The 19,412-nt window shown below is 50.3% G+C and overlaps 1 protein-coding gene across 1 annotated transcript in view; it reads left to right on the forward strand.

The window, feature by feature from the left end:
- LOC142311554 (bifunctional heparan sulfate N-deacetylase/N-sulfotransferase 3-like) overlaps positions 1-19,412 on the forward strand; it is a 760,158-nt gene that overhangs the window by 712,738 nt on the left and 28,008 nt on the right. Inside the window, exon 13 of the mRNA XM_075350078.1 lies at positions 1,595-1,697. Coding sequence (XP_075206193.1) covers positions 1,595-1,697 — 103 coding nt within the window. The remainder of the gene's footprint in view (positions 1-1,594; positions 1,698-19,412) is intronic.

A 19,412-nucleotide genomic window follows, 5' to 3' on the forward strand; every position in this document is an offset into this window, starting at 1 on the left:
TGCCTCCTGAAAACTTTATCCTGGGAAAACTCCTGCCTGTCACTGGGGTTGGGGGTGTTCGCCAATCTTTCCCAATGGCTCGGGTTTCCCTCGACTGGGGTGCTGGGAGAGGGTGGAGGTAAGTGAGGGTGTCCGAACATTTACCAGCAAATGTTTTATTGGAAACTTATCTGGGACAATTGGTTGCACATTATATAAAATCTAAAAAGCTGGTAATAAGATTTTGAGGGCCAACGAATGGAATTTGTCTTCGTTGCTGGCTACCTGGAGGTGAGGAGAGGTAGGCAGATCTCTATGGCATAGTGCTCAGCTGCTTCTGACTCCACTGGTGGTTTTTGGTTCCCTGGTGTCTCCTCTATAGAATCTCCTGACAATGTGATCTACATGTTGTCTCTCCCGCTCTTTTTCTCCCTGCACTTGTCTCATGTCATGCTTTCTTTTCTCCTAGCTGCACTGAATAGGCTCATCCTCTTTTTATTCTGATTGGTCAGTCTGTAATCTGACCTTCAGCTCATTAGGGGAAGTCTTAATTGATGGTTTCCAGATCCCTGAGTCCCCATGGAAATGGCTGCATACTGTGGAAAGGGGTAATATACTCTACCCCCTGCACACTGGCCATTAGAAATACATATGTAGCATACTCATGGCTCAGGGACAACCCAATGGCAAAGCCCAGCTGGATATTTATCATTGTACTCTCTCCACCTCTCCTGCAAATATACTGATTTGCCCATTGCACACCTCCCCACAGGCATGACGTAAAGAGCTACTACTAGAGGTCCCCCCTCCCATTTGCAGACTGAAGACCTGTCCTACACAGCACAACATTCTGATGCGGTGCTGCTGCCACACTGAGAGCCCCGCAGCTGGGAGGAAATAAACTTTATTCCTCCCGATAGCCTAGAGCTATGCCTCATAGGGGCATGACCGATGCGGCTTCAGTCACTGCTCAGTACATAGTGATTGGCAACTGTAACCATGCCGCAGCACTGACTAACAGCTGGATCTATACTTATGTAATTCTGAACCAGCTATCAGTCAGTGACAGAGGCTACAGCCGCCACTCACTATGATCAGAATGACTAAAAGTCCGAGGCTGCCTGGAGAAAAAAGTTAATTTCCTACCAGCAGCCGAGATTTCAGTGCACCATTGTATATATTATATAAAAAAATTGAGGAATGAACCCAGGAGAGGAGCAATCTTATAAGGGTGGGAGGGCAACAAAAAGCCAGTAAGTGAATGGTAAATTCTATTGTTGTACCTTCATACTCAACAGGAGTCATAGGTTTTTATAAATAAACAAATAGTATAGTATTTCACATATTTCTGAAAAATTAAAAAGTGGGACAACATAGTACTATTCTACTTACGCATGGTACAAACACAATACTGACAACTGTGCTGTCCATATTATGAGATCACTGTTCTGGTTTCTTAGAGGACGTACCACCATGAACATGTCATATATCCCAGATCTGTAACTAGCAATAAGGATGTCTCAGATAGAAATCTTGACAGAAGTTTTATTTTGTGCCACTTTGTTCATAGTTGTCAAAAGTATGAATTTGTATCCATCTAACTTTTTATTTATAGGTTTGACTCACATAAAGGATTTTGGTGCCAACTGTTGGAAGAGGGGAAAACTAAGTGTCTGGGCAAAAGCAAAGGTAGAAAATACCCCTCGATGGATGCAGAGGTGAGTCTTTCAGAGGAGTTATCAGAAATCTGTTGTCATAGTTTATAAATTAATTTAAAAAAATGTGATATCCTCAGCACAGAGAGAAAACTACATGGATAGCTACTGTCTTTATAACAGAGATACTGTATGACACTAGTGACAGCTTCTGGGTAAGTCTATGTGCCCACGGGCACTCGTACCTGCGGATGTATCCGCAGGTACGAGCGCATGTTTCCCGCAGCTGCCCGCCGGCGTCTGCAGCTATTTTTAGCTGCTAGATTATAGCGGAATAGCTGCGGGAAACATGCGGAGATTCATGCGGCTTACCTGCGGATGTCCCGGCCTCTTATCTCCATAGCGGAGGGCCGGGACATCCGCAGGTAATTCCGCATGAATAATTGACATGCAATTATACATGCAGATGCCTACATCCGCAGCATGGTGGGCAGCTGCACTTTCCGCAGCGTGGACACAGCACTCCCGATGTCCTATAGGATAGCATGGGGAGTGACTGTACATGCTAAAACCTGCGGATTTATCTGGAAAATCCAGAAAAATCCGCAGGTTTTCCGCTGCAAAATCCACAGAAACAAGGTCCCGTGGGCACATAGCCTTAGTGTCTTTCAGTGAGGTCGGGTGGTGCCAGCTCTGACTGTGAGGTTTGGCAACCAAGAATATAGGAAGTTATTATGTTGCTGGAGCTGAAGGTAAACAAAGTGCTGCAGAGAATAAAGGGATAATTCAAGAGGAACAAAAGTCAGAAAACAAAAAAATAACAATGTAGGGGTGATTTATATGACATTACAGCACATATTAGCTTACATTTTTTTTTGAAGTGTATGTCGGACAACTCCTTTAACCTCCAGCAGGCCACTACTATCCCTGTGTAAAACTGTCAGAAACAGACTCCATGAAGGTAGTTTGAGGGCCCGATGTCCATAAATGGGTGTTGGGATTACAGCCCAACACTGTGCCGGGCGATTGGTATTTGCCACAGAACACCAAGATTGGCAGATTTGAGATTGGCACCCTGTGCTCTTCATGGATCAGAGCAGATTCACACTGAGCACATGTGAAAAACGTGACAGAGTCTGGAGATGCCGTCGAGAACGTTCTGCTGCCTGCAGCATTCTCCAAGATGACCAGTTTGGTATTGGGACAGTAATGGTGTGGGGAGCTATTCCTTTGGTGGGCCGCACAGCCCTCCATGTGCTAGGCAGAGGTACCCTGACTGCCATTAGGTACTGGGATGAGATCCTCAGATCCTTTGTGAGATCAATGCAGGTGCAGTGGGCTCTGGGTTCTTTCTGATGCATGAAATTACTAGGCCTCATGTGGCTGTAGTGTGTCAGCAGTTTATGCATGATGAAGGCATTGAAGCTATGGACTTGTCTGCCCATTCCCCATACCCAGGGCTGTATTTTGCCTTCATGCTGCCCTAGGCACTTTAAGTGGTCGCGCCCCTTAGTGACAACGTAAAACTGAGTTTTCGCACACGACATCTGTTTAAGGCAGATCTACTCTGTAGCACACTTTAAAAAGTATCAATAAGAAACTAACCCCCCCTCCCCCCAATGGGAATCACCACAGGCACATCAAAACATAGCATGAGTATAAAATATTCCCACCACACCGTCCCCACTTATATACTGTGACTGTGACACTGCCCCTAATAAACACCACTCTGCCCTCCCTTATAAACTACTGTATATCCACCACACCTTCCTCGATTATGAAATATGATCTGTACATTGTGAGGAGGGAGCAGCATGATGTGAGGACAATGCCCCATGCATGCTGCCCCCTCCTCACAATGTCCCATGCATGCTGCCCCCTCCTCACAATGTCCCATGCATGCTGCCCCCTCTTCACAATGTCCCATGCATGCTGCCCCCTCCTCACAATGTCCCATGCATGCTGCCCCCTCCTCACAATGTCCCATGCATGCTGCTCCCTCCTCACAATGTTCCATGCATGCTGCCCCCTCTTCACAATGTCCCATGCATGCTGCTCCCTCCTCACAATGTCCCATGCATACTGCCCCCTCCTCACAATGTCCCATGCATGCTGCCCCCTCCTCACAATGTCCCATGCATGCTGCTCCCTCCTCACAATGTCTCATGCATGCTGCTCCCGCCTCACAATGTCCCATGCATGCTGCCCCCTCCTCACAATGTCCCTTGCATGCTGCCCCCTCCTCACAATGTCCCATGCATGCTGCCCCCTCCTCACAATGTCCCATGCATGCTGCCCCCTCTTCACAATGTCCCATGCATGCTGCCCCCTCTTCACAATGTCCCATGCATGCTGCCCCCTCCTCACACTGTCCCATGCATGCTGCCCCCTCCTCACAATGTCCCATGCATGCTGCTCCCTCCTCACAATGTCTCATGCATGCTGCTCCCGCCTCACAATGTCCCATGCATGCTGCCCCCTCCTCACAATGTCCCTTGCATGCTGCCCCCTCCTCACAATGTCCCATGCATGCTGCTCTCTCCTCACAATGTCCCATGCATGCTGCCCCCTCTTTACAATGTCCCATGCATGCTGCCCCCTCTTCACAATGTCCCATGCATGCTGCTCCCTCCTCACAATGTCCCATGCATGCTGCCCCCTCCTCACAATGTCCCATGCATGCTGCTCTCTCCTCACAATGTCCCACGCATGCTGCCCCCTCTTCACAATGTCCCATGCATGCTGCTCCCTCCTCACAATGTCCCATGCATGCTGCCCCCTCCTCACAATGTCCCATGCATGCTGCTCCCTCCTCACAATGTCCCATGCATGCTGCTCCCTCTTCACAATGTCTCATGCATGCTGCTCCCTCCTCACAATGTCTCATGTATGCTGCTCCCGCCTCACAATGTCCCATGCATGCTGCTCCCTCCTCACAGTGCCCCATGCATGCTGCCCCCTCCTCACAGTGTCCCATGCATGCTGTCCCCTCCTCACAGTGTCCCATGCATGCTGCCCCCTCCTCAGTGTCCCATGCATGCTGCCCCCTTCTCACAATGTCCCATGCATGCTGTCCCTCTCCATGAGCTCCTAATGCTGCCTTCCTCTTTTCCATAATGAGACCTTCATGTTGCCCCACTCATGCTAAGACCACCACACTAACGCTTATGCTGAGACCCCCCCACACACACTACCCCACTCTTGATATTGACTCCCCTACATTGCTCCACTCCATACTGATCCCACACATGCTGCCCCTTCTTCACAATGAGCTCCCAATGCTGCCCCCTCTTATTCTGTGTCCTTACACTCCCCCCACCCAATCGATTTTGTCATTGCACTATCCCTCATCCCTTGTCCTCTGTCTCTAGCATTAGCCCCTCTCTCCCACTCCCCCAGCATCAGCCTCTCTCCCCCAGCATCAGCCTCTATCTTCCCTCAGCATCAGCCTCTCTCCCCGTCTCAGCCTTTGCCTCCCCCCAGCCTCAGCCTCCCTCCAGCCTCCCTCCAGTCTCAGCCTCCCTCAAGTCTCAGCCTCAGCCTCCCTCCAGTCTCAGCCTCAGCCTCCCTACAGCCTCCCCCCAGTCTCGGCCTCAGTCTCCCTCCAGCCTCCCCCCAGTCTCAGCCTCCCTCCAGTCTCAGCTTCTGCCTCCCTCCAGCCTCCCCCCAGTCTCTGCCTCTGCCTCCCTCCAGCCTCCCCCCAGTCTCTGCCTCCCTCCAGCCTCCCCCCAGTCTCTGCCTCTGCCTCCCTCCAACCTCCCCCCAGTCTCAGCCTCTGCCTCTCTCCAGCCTCCCCCCAGTCTTAGCCTCTGCCTCCCTCCAGCCTCCCCCCAGTCTCTGCCTCTGCCTCCCTCCAGCCTCCCCCCAGTCTCTGCCTCCCTCCAGCCTCCCCCAGTCTCAGCCTCTGCCTCCCTCCAGCCTCCCCACAGTCTCAGCCTCTGCCTCCCTCCAGTCTCAGCCTCTGCCTCCCTCCAGCCTCTCTCCAGTCTCAGCCTCTGCCTCTCTCCAGTCTCAGCCTCTGCCTCCCTACAGCCTCCCCCCAGTCTCAGCCTCTGCCTCCCTCCAGCCTCCCCCCAGTCTCAGCCTCTGCCTCCCTCCAGCCTCCCCCCAGTCTCAGCCTCTGCCTCCCTCCAGCCTCCCCCCAGTCTCAGCCTCTGCCTCCCTCCAGTCTCAGCCTCTGCCTCCCTCCAGCCTCCCCCCAGTCTCAGCCTCTGCCTCCCTCCAGCCTCCCCCCAGTCTCAGCCTCCCTCCAGTCTCAGCTTCTGCCTCCCTCCAGCCTCCCCCCAGTCTCAGCCTCCCTCCAGCCTCCCCCCAGTCTCAGCCTCCCTCCAGCCTCCCCCCAGTCTCAGCCTCCCTCCAGCCTCCCCTCAGTCCCAGCCTCTGCCTCCCTCCAGCCTCCCCCAAGTCTCAGCCTCTGCCTCCCTCCAGACTCCCCCCAGTCTCTGCCTCTGCCTCCCTCCAGCCTCCCCCCAGTCTCTGCCTCTGCCTCCCTCCAGCATCCCCCCAGTCTCTGCCTCTGCCTCCCTCCAGCCTCCCCCCAGTCTCTGCCTCTTCCTCCCTCCAGCCTCCCCCCAGTCTCTGCCTCTGCCTCCCTCCAGCCTCCCCCCAGTCTCTGCCTCTGCCTCCCTCCAGCCTCCCCCCAGTCTCTGCCTCTGCCTCCCTCCAGCCTCCCCCCAGTCTCTGCCTCTGCCTCCCTCCAGCCTCCCCCCAGTCTCTGCCTCTGCCTCCCTCCAGCCTCCCCCCCAGTCTCTGCCTCTGCCTCCCTCCAGCCTTCCCCCAGTCTCTGCCTCTGCCTTCCTCCAGCCTCCCCCAGTCTCTGCCTCTGTCTCCCTCCAGCCTCCCCCCAGTCTCAGCCTCTGCCTCCCTCCAGCCTCCCCCCAGTCTCAGCCTCTGCCTCCCTCCAGCCTCCCCCCAGTCTCAGCCTCTGCCTCCCTCCAGCCTCCCCCCAGTCTCAGCCTCTGCCTCCCTCCAGCCTCCCCCCAGTCTCTGCCTCTGCCTCCCTCCAGCCTCCCCCCAGTCTCAGCCTCTGCCTCTCTCCAGCCTCCCCCCAGTCTCAGCCTCTGCCTCCCTCCAGCCTCCCCCCAGTCTCTGCCTCTGCCTCCCTCCAGCCTCCCCCCAGTCTCTGCCTCTGCCGCCCTCCAGCCTCCTCCCAGTCTCAGCCTCTGCCTCCCTCCAGTCTCCCCCCAGTCTCAGCCTCTGCCTCTCTCCAGTCTCAGCCTCTGCATCCCTCCAGCCTCCCCCCAGTCTCAGCCTCTGCCTCCCTCCAGTCTCAGCCTCTGCCTCCCTCCAGCCTCCCCCCAGTCTCAGCCTCTGCCTCCCTCCAGCCTCCCCCCAGTCTCAGCCTCTGCCTCCCTCCAGCCTCCCCCCAGTCTCAGCCTTTGCCTCTCTCCAGTCTCAGCCTCTGCCTCCCTCCAGCCTCCCCCAGTCTCAGCCTCTGCCTCCCTCCAGTCTCAGCCTCTGCCTCCCTCCAGCCTCCCCCCAGTCTCAGCCTCTGCCTCCCTCCAGCCTCCCCCCAGTCTCAGTCTCTGCCTCCCTCCAGCCTCCCCCCAGTCTCAGCCTCTGCCTCCCTCCAGCCTCCCCCCAGTCTCAGCCTCTGCCTCCCTCCAGCCTACCCCCAGTCTCAGCCTCTGCCTCCCTCCAGTATCAGCCTTTGCCGCCTCCCCCCCCCGCATGCGCAGATCTCTGGTCTGCATTAGAGACACTCCCACGCTCCTTATGAATCCACTTACCTGCTCCAGTGCCCGCCACCATCTTCCTGTCTCACGTGAGTATCCTCTTCTGACACCAGCTTCCATCACGGCGTCATCCGCGGCGTCCTGCTGTGAGCTCTGCATGTGACGTCCACACAGCAGTGGACGCAGCACAGAGGAAGGAGCTGATTGGCGCGCGCCTGTGACCCCGGAAGTGCAGGCGCCGGCAGTTCCGGGGTCAATCAGCTCCCTGTGCTCGGCAGCCACAAAAAAAAAAATGTAAAAAAAAAAAAAAAAAATTTTTTTTTTTTTTTTTTTTTTTTTTTTGCTGCCAGAAGGTGCCGCCCCTCACAATCTGCCGCCCTAGGCACCGGACCACGGGTGCCTAATGGTAAATACGGCCCTGCCCATACCTGAATCCAATCAAGCACATCTGGGACATCATGTCTCGTTACAGCCACCAACACCACGTTGAACCCAGACTAACCAGGAGTTGACTAATGCTTTTTTCCATGTCTGTGAGGAGATCCCTCGGGAGAACATCCGCCGCCTCGTCAGGAGCATGCCCAGGCATTGTAAGGAGGTAATACAGGCACGTGGAGGCCACACACACTACTGAGCTTCATTTCTTTGTCTTGAGGCATTTCCACTCAAGTTGGATCAGCCTGTAATTTGATTTTCCACTTTGATGTTGAGTATCATTCCAAATCCAGATCTCCATGGGATATTAATTTTGATTTACATTGAGCATTTTTATGTTTTATTGTTCTTAACAAATTCCACTATGTAAAGAATACAGATTTGCAACGGGAATATTTCAGTCATTGAGATCTAGGATGTGGTATTTTAGTGTTCCCTTATTTATATATAAATATAGTATAACATTATACTACATGGCTGGGATGATTACTAAAGGGGAGGAGTGTATGTGATTGTTCTATGGTAATTCTTAAAGGAGTGCATATCATTATATTACATTATAGACGGAATAATTAGCGTATTTTTCGAACTATAAGACGCACTGGACCATAAGACGCACCCTGGTTTTAGAGGAGGAAAATAGGAAAATAAAATTTTGAAGCAAAAAATGTGGTCATGACACACTGTTATGGGACGAGGATCTGCTGCTGACACTGTATAGGGGTAATTTTAAAAAACAAACAAAAAAAAAAAAAGATGGCGTGCGGTTCCCCCAATTTTGATAACCAGCCAAGATAAAGTCTCACAGCTGGGGCTGGTATTCTCAGGTTGGAGAGACTCACGTTATTGGGAGCCCCCCAAGCCTAAAAATATCAGCCAACAGCCGCCCAGAATTGCCGCATCCATTAAATGTGACAGTCCTGGGACTTTTCCCAACTCACCCTGATTTCCCTGATGCGGTGGCAATCGGGGTAATAAGGAGTTAATAGCAGCAGCGCATAGCTGCCACTAAGTCCTAGCTTAGTGATGGCAGGCATCTGAGACACCCCCTCTCCACTAAGCTGTAAGTGAAAGTAAATAAACACAAACACATAAAAATCCTTTATTTGAAATAAAAGACAAAAAACCACCCTTTTTTACCACTTTATTAACCCCTAAAACACCCAGGTCCAATGTAATCCACATAATGTCCCACGACGCATCCAGCTCTGCTACATCTGACAATCACTGAGCAGCCATAGAGCCCGACCGCTCTCTGTGAGGGTCAGGCCGCAAGTGAAGTGAGCCGCCAGGATCAGCGGTGACTCCAGCTGTCACCGCACATCACCTGACTGAAGTCACCACAGATCTCGCGGTCACTGCAGCCGTGGCCAGATTTGCGATAACAGCTGGAGTCACCGCTGTATACTCACCTCTCCTCACTCCATGCAGCATCGCTCACTTCCTGTCTGTGTGCCAGCTGACCTGTGTGGAGCCATCTGTACAGCGATGACGTCATCGCTGTGCTCACTGCTCTCTACAAAGATCAGCTGGTGGACATCGCGATGCTGCAGGGGAACAGTGAGTATACCATACTTATTCACTGCCCCCTGCGCTGATGATGGTGCACAAGGGGCAGTGAATATAGCCGCACATCATCACTCCAGGCTGTAGCTGCCTGGGGAGATCATGTGGGCCGGCTATTTAGTATGCGCGCATCCCCCGCCCATCTTCCCGCCCACCTATTAGCGCCGGCTTTAGGGCTGAGAGATGACAGGTGGGATGATGGGCGTGCATATCAAATGAGCGGGCCCACACGGTCAGGGTAGCACTGCTACAGCCTGCTCGTACCGCCAATGACCTGCTCCACCACCACCGCACGCGCCCCACCACCACCGCACGCAGCTATTGGACTATAAGATGCACCTCCCACTTTCCCCCAAAATTTTGGGGAAAAAAGTGTGTTTTATAGTCCGAAAAATACGGTATATTAGTACAAATAAAAGTGCATCTCAATAAATTAGAATATCATCAAAAAGTTAATTTATTTTAGTAATTCAATACGATAAGGGAAACAAATATATTATATAAAATCATTACAAACAGAGGGATCTATTTCAAGTGGTTATTTCTGTTAATGTTGATGAAGGAAAACCCAAAAGTCATTATCTCTGAAAATTAGAGTATTATATAAGACAAACTGAAAAAATTATTTTAAACTCAGAAATGTTGGCCTACTGAAAAATATGTACAGTAAATCCACTCAGTACTTGGTCAGGGCTTCTTTTGCATGAATTATCACATGAATGCGGCGTGGCATGTAAGCGATCAGCCTGTGGCACTGCTAAGGTGTCATGGAAGCCCAGGTTGCTTTGATAGCAGCTTTCAGCTCGTCTGCATTGTTGGGTCTGGTGTCTCTCATCTTTCTCTTGACAATACCCCATGGATTCTCTGTGAGGTTTAGGTCAGGCGAGTTTGCTGGCCAATCAAGCACAGTAGTACTGTGGTTATTAAACCAGGTATTGGTACTTTTGGCAGTGTGGACAGAGGCCAAGTCCTGCTGGAAAATGAAATTTTCATCTCCAAAAAGCTTGATAAACCACAGTGGAGCTAAACCAGCGGATAACATGGTTCCCCAAACCATCACTGATTTGGGAAACTTCACACTAGACCTCAAGCAGCTTGGATTGTGGCCTCTCCTCTCTTCCTCAAGACTCTGGGACATTGATTTCTAAATGAAAAGCAAAATGTACTTTCATCTGAAAACAGCACCTTGGACCACTGAGCAACAGTCCAGTTCTTTTTCTCCTTGGCTCAAGTAAGACGCTTCTGGTATTTTCTATTGGTCATGAGTGGCTTGACGCAAGGAATGCAATAGTTTTAGCCAATGTCCTGGATATGTCTGTGTGTGGTGGCTCTTTAAGCACTGACTCCAGCAACAGTCCACTCCTTGTGAATCTCCCGCAAATTTTTGAATGGCCTTTTCTTAACAATCCCATCAAGGCTGCGGTTATGCTAGTTGCTTGTGCACCTTTTTCTACCAAATTTTTTCCTTCCACTCAACTCTCCACTAATATGCTTGGATACAGCACTATGTGAACAGCCAGCTTCTTTAGCAATGACCTTTTGTGGCTTATCCTCCTTGTGAAGTGTGTCAATGACTGCCTTCTGGACATCTGTCAAGTCAGCAGTCTTTGCCTTGATTGTGTAGCCTACTGATCCAGACTAAGGGACTAATTTAAATGCTTACGAAGCCTTTGCAGGTGTTTTGTGGTAGTTATTGTAATTTTCTGAGATAATGACTTGTGGGTTTTCATTGGCTGTAAGTCATAATCATCAACATTAACAGAAATAAATGCTTGAAGCAAATGACTCTGTAATGACTCTATCTATATATATAATTGCCTTATTCTGTCTGTCTGTCTGTCTGTCTGTCTGTCTGTCTGTCATGCTCCGAAATTGTGTCCTTACGGTGACACAAAGCTGATTGGCCGCTGGGCTCGCAATGGCCCCGCCCCCCCACATGGATTGGCCTCTCGCCCCGGCTCTCTGCAGGCCCCGCCCCCTCACGCAATCCACGCTCGCTCTGGCCCAACTGACACGGAGCCCCGATTCCCAGGTGAGTACACACACACATCAGATCACACTCACTCTCACACTCACTCTCACACACACCTCACACATCACAACATGCTGGGATATCGCTTGCTTCTACACCGGCTCCGTCAGGATCCCGGCAGCGCCACACATAACCTTGCGATGCTGGGATCTTCACGGAGGCCGTGAAAGCTGGTAACCATTATACACATCGGGTAACTAAGGTCCCTTAGTTACCCGATGTGTATCATAGTTACCAGTGTACACCGGCTCACACTCACTCTCACACACACCTCACACACACATCACATCGCATCCACACATCAAGGTCCTGCAGCTGCGGAAAATACAGACACATAACAGCACACACACACACACATACACACACAAATCAGATCACACTCACACACATCTCACACATCACATCGCATCCACATACTCACAACATCCTGGGATATCGCTTGCTTCTCGGCCTCGATACTGTGCTGTTGTGATCTTCCAGGACCTGCGGGAGGATCACATGGCCAGAAGCATGTGATATCCCCGGATGTTGTGAGTATAAGTGCGTATGTGCGATATCGTCAGTGTCTGTGTGTGTGAGTGTATGCGATCGGGTGTGTGTGAGTGGATGCGATCGGGTGTGTGTGAGTGGATGCGATCGGGTGTGTGTGAGTGGATGCGATCGGGTGTGTGTGAGTGGAAGCGATCGGGTGTGTGTGAGTGGATGCGATCGGGTGTGTGTGAGTGGATGCGATCGGGTGTGTGTGAGTGGATGCGATCGGGTGTGTGTGAGTGGATGCGATCGGGTGTGTGAGTGTCGGCAGAGGAGCACGGCGTGCTGGAGGAGGCTGGGAGCAGAGAGGCTGATCATGGGGAAGGCTGGGAGGAGAGAGGCTGATGCTGGGGGAGGCTGGGAGGGGGAGGCTGGGACGAGGGAGGCTGATGCTGGTGGAGGCTGATGCTGGGGGAGGCTGATGCTGGGGGAGGCTGGAAGGAGAGAGGCTAATGCTGGTGGAGGCTGATGCTTGGGGAGGCTGATGCTGGGGGAGACTGGGAGGGGAAGGCTGATGCTGAGGGAGGCTGGGAGGAAGGAGGCTGGGAGGAGAGAGGCTGATCCTGGGGAAGGCTGGGAACGGGAGGCTGATGCTGAGGGAGGCTGGGAGGGGAAAGCTGATGCTGGGGAAGGCTGGGAGGACGGAGGCTGGGAGGAGAGAGGCTGATCCTGGGGAAGGCTGGGAACGGGAGGCTGATGCTGGGGAAGGCTGATGCTGAGGGAGGCTGGGAGGGGAAAGCTGATGCTGGGGAAGGCTGGGAGGACGGAGGCTGGGAGGAGAGAGGCTGATCCTGGGGAAGGCTGGGAGAGGGAGGCTGATGCTGGAGGAGGCTGGAAGGAGAGAGGCTAATGCTGGTGGAGGCTGATGCTTCGGGAGGCTGATGCTGGGGGAGACTGGGAGGGGAAGGCTGATGCTGAGGGAGGCTGGGAGGAAGGAGGCTGGGAGGAGAGAGGCTGATCCTGGGGAAGGCTAGGAACGGGAGGCTGATGCTGAGGGAGGCTGATGCTGAGGGAGGCTGGGAGGGGAAAGCTGATGCTGGGGAAGGCTAGGAGGAAGAAGGCTGGGAGGAGAGAGGCTGATCCTGGGGAAGGCTGGGAACGGGAGGCTGATGCTGGGGAAGGCTGATGCTGAGGGAGGCTGGGAGGGGAAAGCTGATGCTGGGGAAGGCTGGGAGGACGGAGGCTGGGAGGAGAGAGGCTGATCCTGGGGAAGGCTGGGAGAGGGAGGCTGATGCTGGAGGAGGCTGGAAAGAGAGAGGCTGATGCTGGCGGAGGCTGATGCTGGGGAGGCTGGGAGAGGGAGGCTGATGCTGAAGGAGGCTGGGAGGAGGGAGGCTGGGAGAGGTAGGCTGAGAGAAGAGAGGCTGATGCACACACACACACACACACACACACACACACGCGCACTGCACAACACACCACACACACACACACACACTGGGAACCACAAACAACTGCCCTAAACAGACACCCACACACACAGACAACGCTGCACACACACAACACCCAACACACAAACACCGCGGCACACACAAATATATGCACATACCGCACAACACACACATTGCACAAAACATACCTCCCCCCAAAACACACCACACACACACAAACCGCGCAACACACACACAACGCTACAGACACACAGCGCTCCACAAACAACGCAACACACGCAACACACATACAACACCGCTCTCACCCCCCGTCACACCCAGACAACACCCAGAACATGTACAGCGCCTACACAAACACTTGGTAACTACAGACAACAACATCTCTCTCTATATATATATATATATATATATATATATAACAAAAATCATACATGAACTACACAATACGTAAATTCTAGAATACCCGATGCGTAGAATCGGGCCACCTTCTAGTATAATATATCTGTTTCCCTTTTTGTATTGAATTACTGAAATAAATTAATTTTTGATGATATTCTAATTTATTGAGATGCACTTGTAATAAATAAATACAAGCTGTGCGTGCGATTCTATTACAAAGGTGTTTTTTATACTGGAAGGAGTGTATGTCAGTAACCTGCAAGAGAAGGCTTTATAAGTGGGGGAACGGGAAAAGAGTATATTACAGCAGAGTGCTTTTATAATGCAATAATAGGGGTTCTATATGATTATCCCCTTAACAGTTAAACTGTATATCTGGGAAAATCCATGTGTGTCTGATCTCAATATGAAAGAACCACCAGTCACTGTCATTTAATGTCAATCATAAATAGACGAAGGATAGTTTACTCTAAGGCTATGTGCCCACGCTGCGGATTTTGCGTGGATTTTGCCGCGGATTTACCGCGGATTTACCGAAAATCTGCAGCAGCGGCACTTCCCAGCCATTTCAATGGCATTTTGGAAATGCTGTGTCCATGCTGCGGATTTTTCCGCGGCGGATTTGCCGCGGATTTTGATCCGGAAAAATCTGCAGCATGTCAATTATTGTTGCGGATTTTGGTGCGGATTTTGGCTATAGAATGGGGGGAAAAAAAAAATCCGCATCAAAAGCCGCGGCAATTTCGCGGTAATCCGCGGTAAATCCGCGGCAAATCCGCGGCAAAAATAAGGTGCGGATTTGCCGCGAAAGTCGCGGATTTTCATGCAGAAAAATCCGCAGGTACAATCTACCGTGGACACATAGCCTAAGACTTGTGTTACGTGCATGCCACTCGGGCTAAAATTTGCCAACCAGTCCCTATGCATGTCCTTGCCCTTTGGTATTTGATAGCAATGGCTTTCACAAGCTTTCTCAGGAAATTGCGTGCTTTAGCCAGGAAAGCACTGTCAAACTATAGTGAAGAATGCAGGGCATGCAAACGGGCATGCAAACTATTGGGTGGAACGGTGCATTGAGCCATCATATATATATCAGATATATATGTCAGCTACAGCCACAACATAATATGAAAGGTCTTTTTATTTTTGAATTATCTGTTTTAAGTGTTGCCTCTAGATACTGTATACCCCAAGCTCATTCTTCCATTGATGCCACATATTTCTTTCCGGTCGTGAAGTTATGTGTGGAAACTTTGTAACTTACCATTTTCATTTTCATTAACTGTCTTTTAATTTTGATTTAATAACATTTTTGTAAAAAAAAATTAAAAATAAAATATAAAAAACATCAATTAGGTTTGACTAGTCGCATTTAACAATTGTAGGCACCACAGCGATATTGCTGGCTGTTGCCACAAATTACTTTCCATGCTTTTTTTGTTCAGGTTGTGAGGATTTTAAACCAAAAATTGGTTAACAAAGTTTAGAAACAAATTAAGTGTTATTGACCAAAATATGTGCTAAATCAATACATGGCATGTGCCACGGACATGGCAGGACAATAAAAAGAAACCAAATACCACAGATAAGAATCTCTTTACAACTATGCTGGCAGCAACTGTCCTAACAGTAGTAGTACCAAACACATGTGACATTTGGCATCTATTTCAAACAGTGTCATGTACATTAGCTCATCTCGATCAGAGCATGATGATATAGTCTTCGACAGTGACACCATCAGCTTACTATTTCCACTTCCTCCGCTGCCATAAGTTAATTTTGTACAGAGCAGAATTTCCAATCAGAGAATAACACTTGTTTCTATTATGTCCCAAACTTCCTTAAACCACAGCACCCTAGGAGCTAAGAAACGTAATACACCAGAAAAACGTGTTCCAGTATATTGCAAGATATTACCAGTCATACTATGTTCTTGGATGACATGGTGATGGAGGAGATGAACCACATGATTCTAATGCCAATCTGTGTTATAGTTTCTGTGAGTCAAGGTAGTACAATTTTAAAAACATTCTGACTCCCAAACTGGAAAAGCCTATGCACACAGTGTGAGGCCTAGCTAAAAGTACAAAAATGCATTGCAGTACACACTGGAAGAGACGTTGCGGGGGGAATGTGATTTAAATTTGGTACAATTTTAAAAACATTCTGACTCTCAATCTGGGTATTATCTGCTATCCAACCGACAACCTGTTTGCACTGTTCCGCCTTCAAGAGAGGTGTCTCGCACCCTCCTGCAAAGTGGGACAGGGAGCTAAGTCTCGATGATGATCATGTTTCTTGGGCTCATGCAGAAGTCACAGTTTTGCCTTGTCCAGGACATACATTGACAAGTAGTGTGATGCCCTGGACTAGCCAGGTAGTCACAGGTAGCCCCTTACACAAACACCTCTTCCCCCCTTAATAAGGTGACAGCAGCCAACCTACATAAACCCTTGTCACCTCTCTCAGTGTTCAGGGGTCACACCAGTGGGGCGGGGCCAGGCGGTTGGCCACGCCCAACTAGGTGTCCAGAGAGCCGGAGACAGGACACAGTAGTCTTGGACAGTGAAGTGGAGAGTCAAGTTCAAGTGCAGCAGGCCTGAGGTGTCAGGCTTGCAGCGTTAACACTGACCGTTGCCGGGGTCGTAGCCCTGGTACCTTGCCAAGGAGGCAGACGGTGGTGGCCGCCTGCAGGAGCTGGGATTACAGCCAGTGGAACCGTAAGGGACCAGGGCTGGGTGGTAGCCCGCCGGTACCAAACCGGGGAACTGATTGGAAACCAGAGAACCTGGAGGGGTACGCAGACCCAGTATGAGGCCCAGAAACAACTGGACCAAGTCGAATCCACTGATTGAGGACTGGACTTTAGGCCCTTTCCCACCTAAGACCCGACTGAAGACAACAGCCCAATGATAGGGGTAGAAAGACACCGCCCAGGCATCGAGACCCCACGGGCCAGCGTCTGCGGGCACACGGGCTCTACCGGCACACATCAGGCTGGGGAGCGGGCTACCATTGCTCAGGCATAGGAGTCATCATTTCTACAAAAGTGAGGTGCAGGAGAAAGGCGGAAACCACCAACCCGAAAAGGGGAAAAGCGCAGGCGGCTGCGGGCACCGTCCAGCATCTTGTTTGGTTTACCAGAGACTACAGCGTGTTTGTAATAGTGAGTACAACAGTGCCTTCGGGCTGCGCACCGCGACGCACCGACACGCCAGCACGCATCCATTCCACCGCCTCAGCACTTCCCTCGGGCCCCCGGGACCATCATCCTCATACCCACGGAGGGGTCAACACCAAGCTGTGCAACACCGTCCCCGAGAGCCTAGTCAACGGCATCGGTGGTGTCCATCCATTCACCACAACCCGTGGGTGGCGTCACGAACTTAATCCCCAAACAACCGTGGCCCCGGCCGTGGACCTCTCCACCGAACACCACCCCTCACGTAGCGCCAGCAACTCCCTTTCAGAGTGACGTGACCCCCGGGTCCGTGAGGAGCTCGAGCCACCCACCGACGAGCAAGGATCCGAGTGGCTCGGCAGCCGGCCGAGCCCCGGGGCGGTACAGTAGCTCAGGAAAATTTGGGTGTGTTTTTAGAAAGCGCTCATCCACTAAGTTGAGCACATGGGCCTGACATGGTACGTGCATCAGTCTGCCAAGCTTCATAGCCATCACCAGGTTACGTCCACTACCACAGAAAACCGTACCTGGTTGAAGGTTCAGCAGAGAGAGCCACAGATCTGTCTAGTCTGTGAGACCTTTCAACAACTCTGCGGTAGTGAGATGTGTGTAACCTAAAGATACAGTTAGATCCAGAAATATTTGGTCAGTGACCTGGATGCCGCTATTTTTTGTTTAAAATATAACAACTGAGATTCAATTAAAGTGCACACTTTCAGGTTTAATTAAAGAGGTTATACAAAAATATCCTATGAAACATTTAGGAATTACAGCCATTTTTCTACAAAGCCTCCTCATTTCAGTGACTCAGAAGTAAATTGACAAATTTATTTTACCATAAATAGTATCTTCATTTTTATTTCTTCGTAGAGAATCTGTTGCATGCAATGACTGACTGAAGTCTTGATGCCATTAACGTCACTAAACCTTGGGTTTCCTCCTTTGCAAATTCTTTACCAGGCCTTTACTGCAGCTGACTTCAGTTGTTGCTTGTTTATGGGACTTTCTGACTTATGTTTTGCCTTAAACATGTGAAATGCATGCTTGATGGGGTTCAGATCTAGTGATTGACTCGGTCATTATAGAATATTCCACTTCTTTGCCTTAAAAAACTCATGTGTTGCTTTTGCAGTTTTTTGGGTCATTGTCCATCTGTAATGTGAAGCGCCGTTGAATCAATCAATCTTTCTGCATTTGGTGGAATCTGAGCAGAAAGTAAAGCCCGGTACACTTCAGAATTCAACCGCCTGCTTCTGTCTTCAGTCACATCATCAATAAACACTAGTGACCCAGTGTCATTGGAAGCCATGCATGTCCATGCCATCAAACTGCCTGCACCATATTTTACAGTGGATGTGGCGTGCTTTAGATCATAAGCCACTTCCAAGCCTTCTCCATACTTTCTTCTTCCCATCATTCTGGTACAGGTTGATCTTAGTTTCATCAGAATAATAATAATAATTATAATAATAATAATTTTATTTATATAGCGCCAACATTTCCGCAGCACTTTACAATTCAGAGGGGACATGTACAGACAATGAGACATTACAGAATAACAAAATTCAACAAATACCAAGAGGAATGAGGGCCCTTCTTGTAATCTTACAGTCTATGAGGAAATAGGGGAAGAACAAAAGGTTAATTGAGGAAATTAAAAAAAAAAAAATCTTGTTATACAGTGCCTTGCGAAAGTATTCGGCCCCCTTGAATTTTTCAACCTTTTCCCACATTTCAGGATTCAAACATAAAGATAAAAAAATTCTAATTTTATGGTGAAGAATCAACAAGTGGGACACAATTGTCAAGTTGAATGAAATGTATTGCTTATTTTAAACTTTTGTAAGAAAATAATAAATTGAAAATTGGGGCGTGCAAAATTATTCGCCCCCTTTACTTTCAGTGCAGCAAACTCCCTCCAGAAGTTCATTGACGATCTCTGAATGATCCAATGTTGTCCAAAATGACTGATGATGATAAATATAATCCATCTGTGTGTAATCTGGTCTCCGTATAAATGTACATGCTCTGTGATAGTCACAGAGAGCATAAAGAAGACCAAGCAACACAGCAGGCAGGTCCGTGATACTGTTGTGAAGTTTAAAGCTTGATTTGGTTACAAAACGATTTCCACAACTTTAAACATCCAAAGAAGCACTGTGCAAGCGATCATATTGAAATGGAAGGAGTATCATACCACTGCAAATTTACCAAGACCCGGCTGTCCCTCAAAAATTTAATCTCAAACAAGGAGAAGACTGATCAGAGTGTACCGCCCCCGGGCGAGCATCCGGGCTGCTGCCTCCACTCGGATCCGGATCCGCGGTGGCTCGAGGGGTCTCCGGACCTGGGGGTCGCGCGGCCACTCGATTAACAGGAAGGGGGGAGATATGTACAAGGGGATTTTGGAAAGTTCGTGACGCCACTCACGGTGCGTGGTAATATGAGAGACCACCGCTGCCGTTGGGGAGCCCGGTGATGATGGTGTGGCAGCCTGATGTTTAACCCCTCCGTGGGTAGGGGGTTTGTGTCCTGGGGGCCCATTGGTGATGGGAGATGTTTGGGTGC

Source organism: Anomaloglossus baeobatrachus, chromosome 1 (genome assembly GCF_048569485.1).
Source record: "Anomaloglossus baeobatrachus isolate aAnoBae1 chromosome 1, aAnoBae1.hap1, whole genome shotgun sequence".
Classification (NCBI taxonomy): Eukaryota; Metazoa; Chordata; class Amphibia; order Anura; family Aromobatidae; genus Anomaloglossus; species Anomaloglossus baeobatrachus.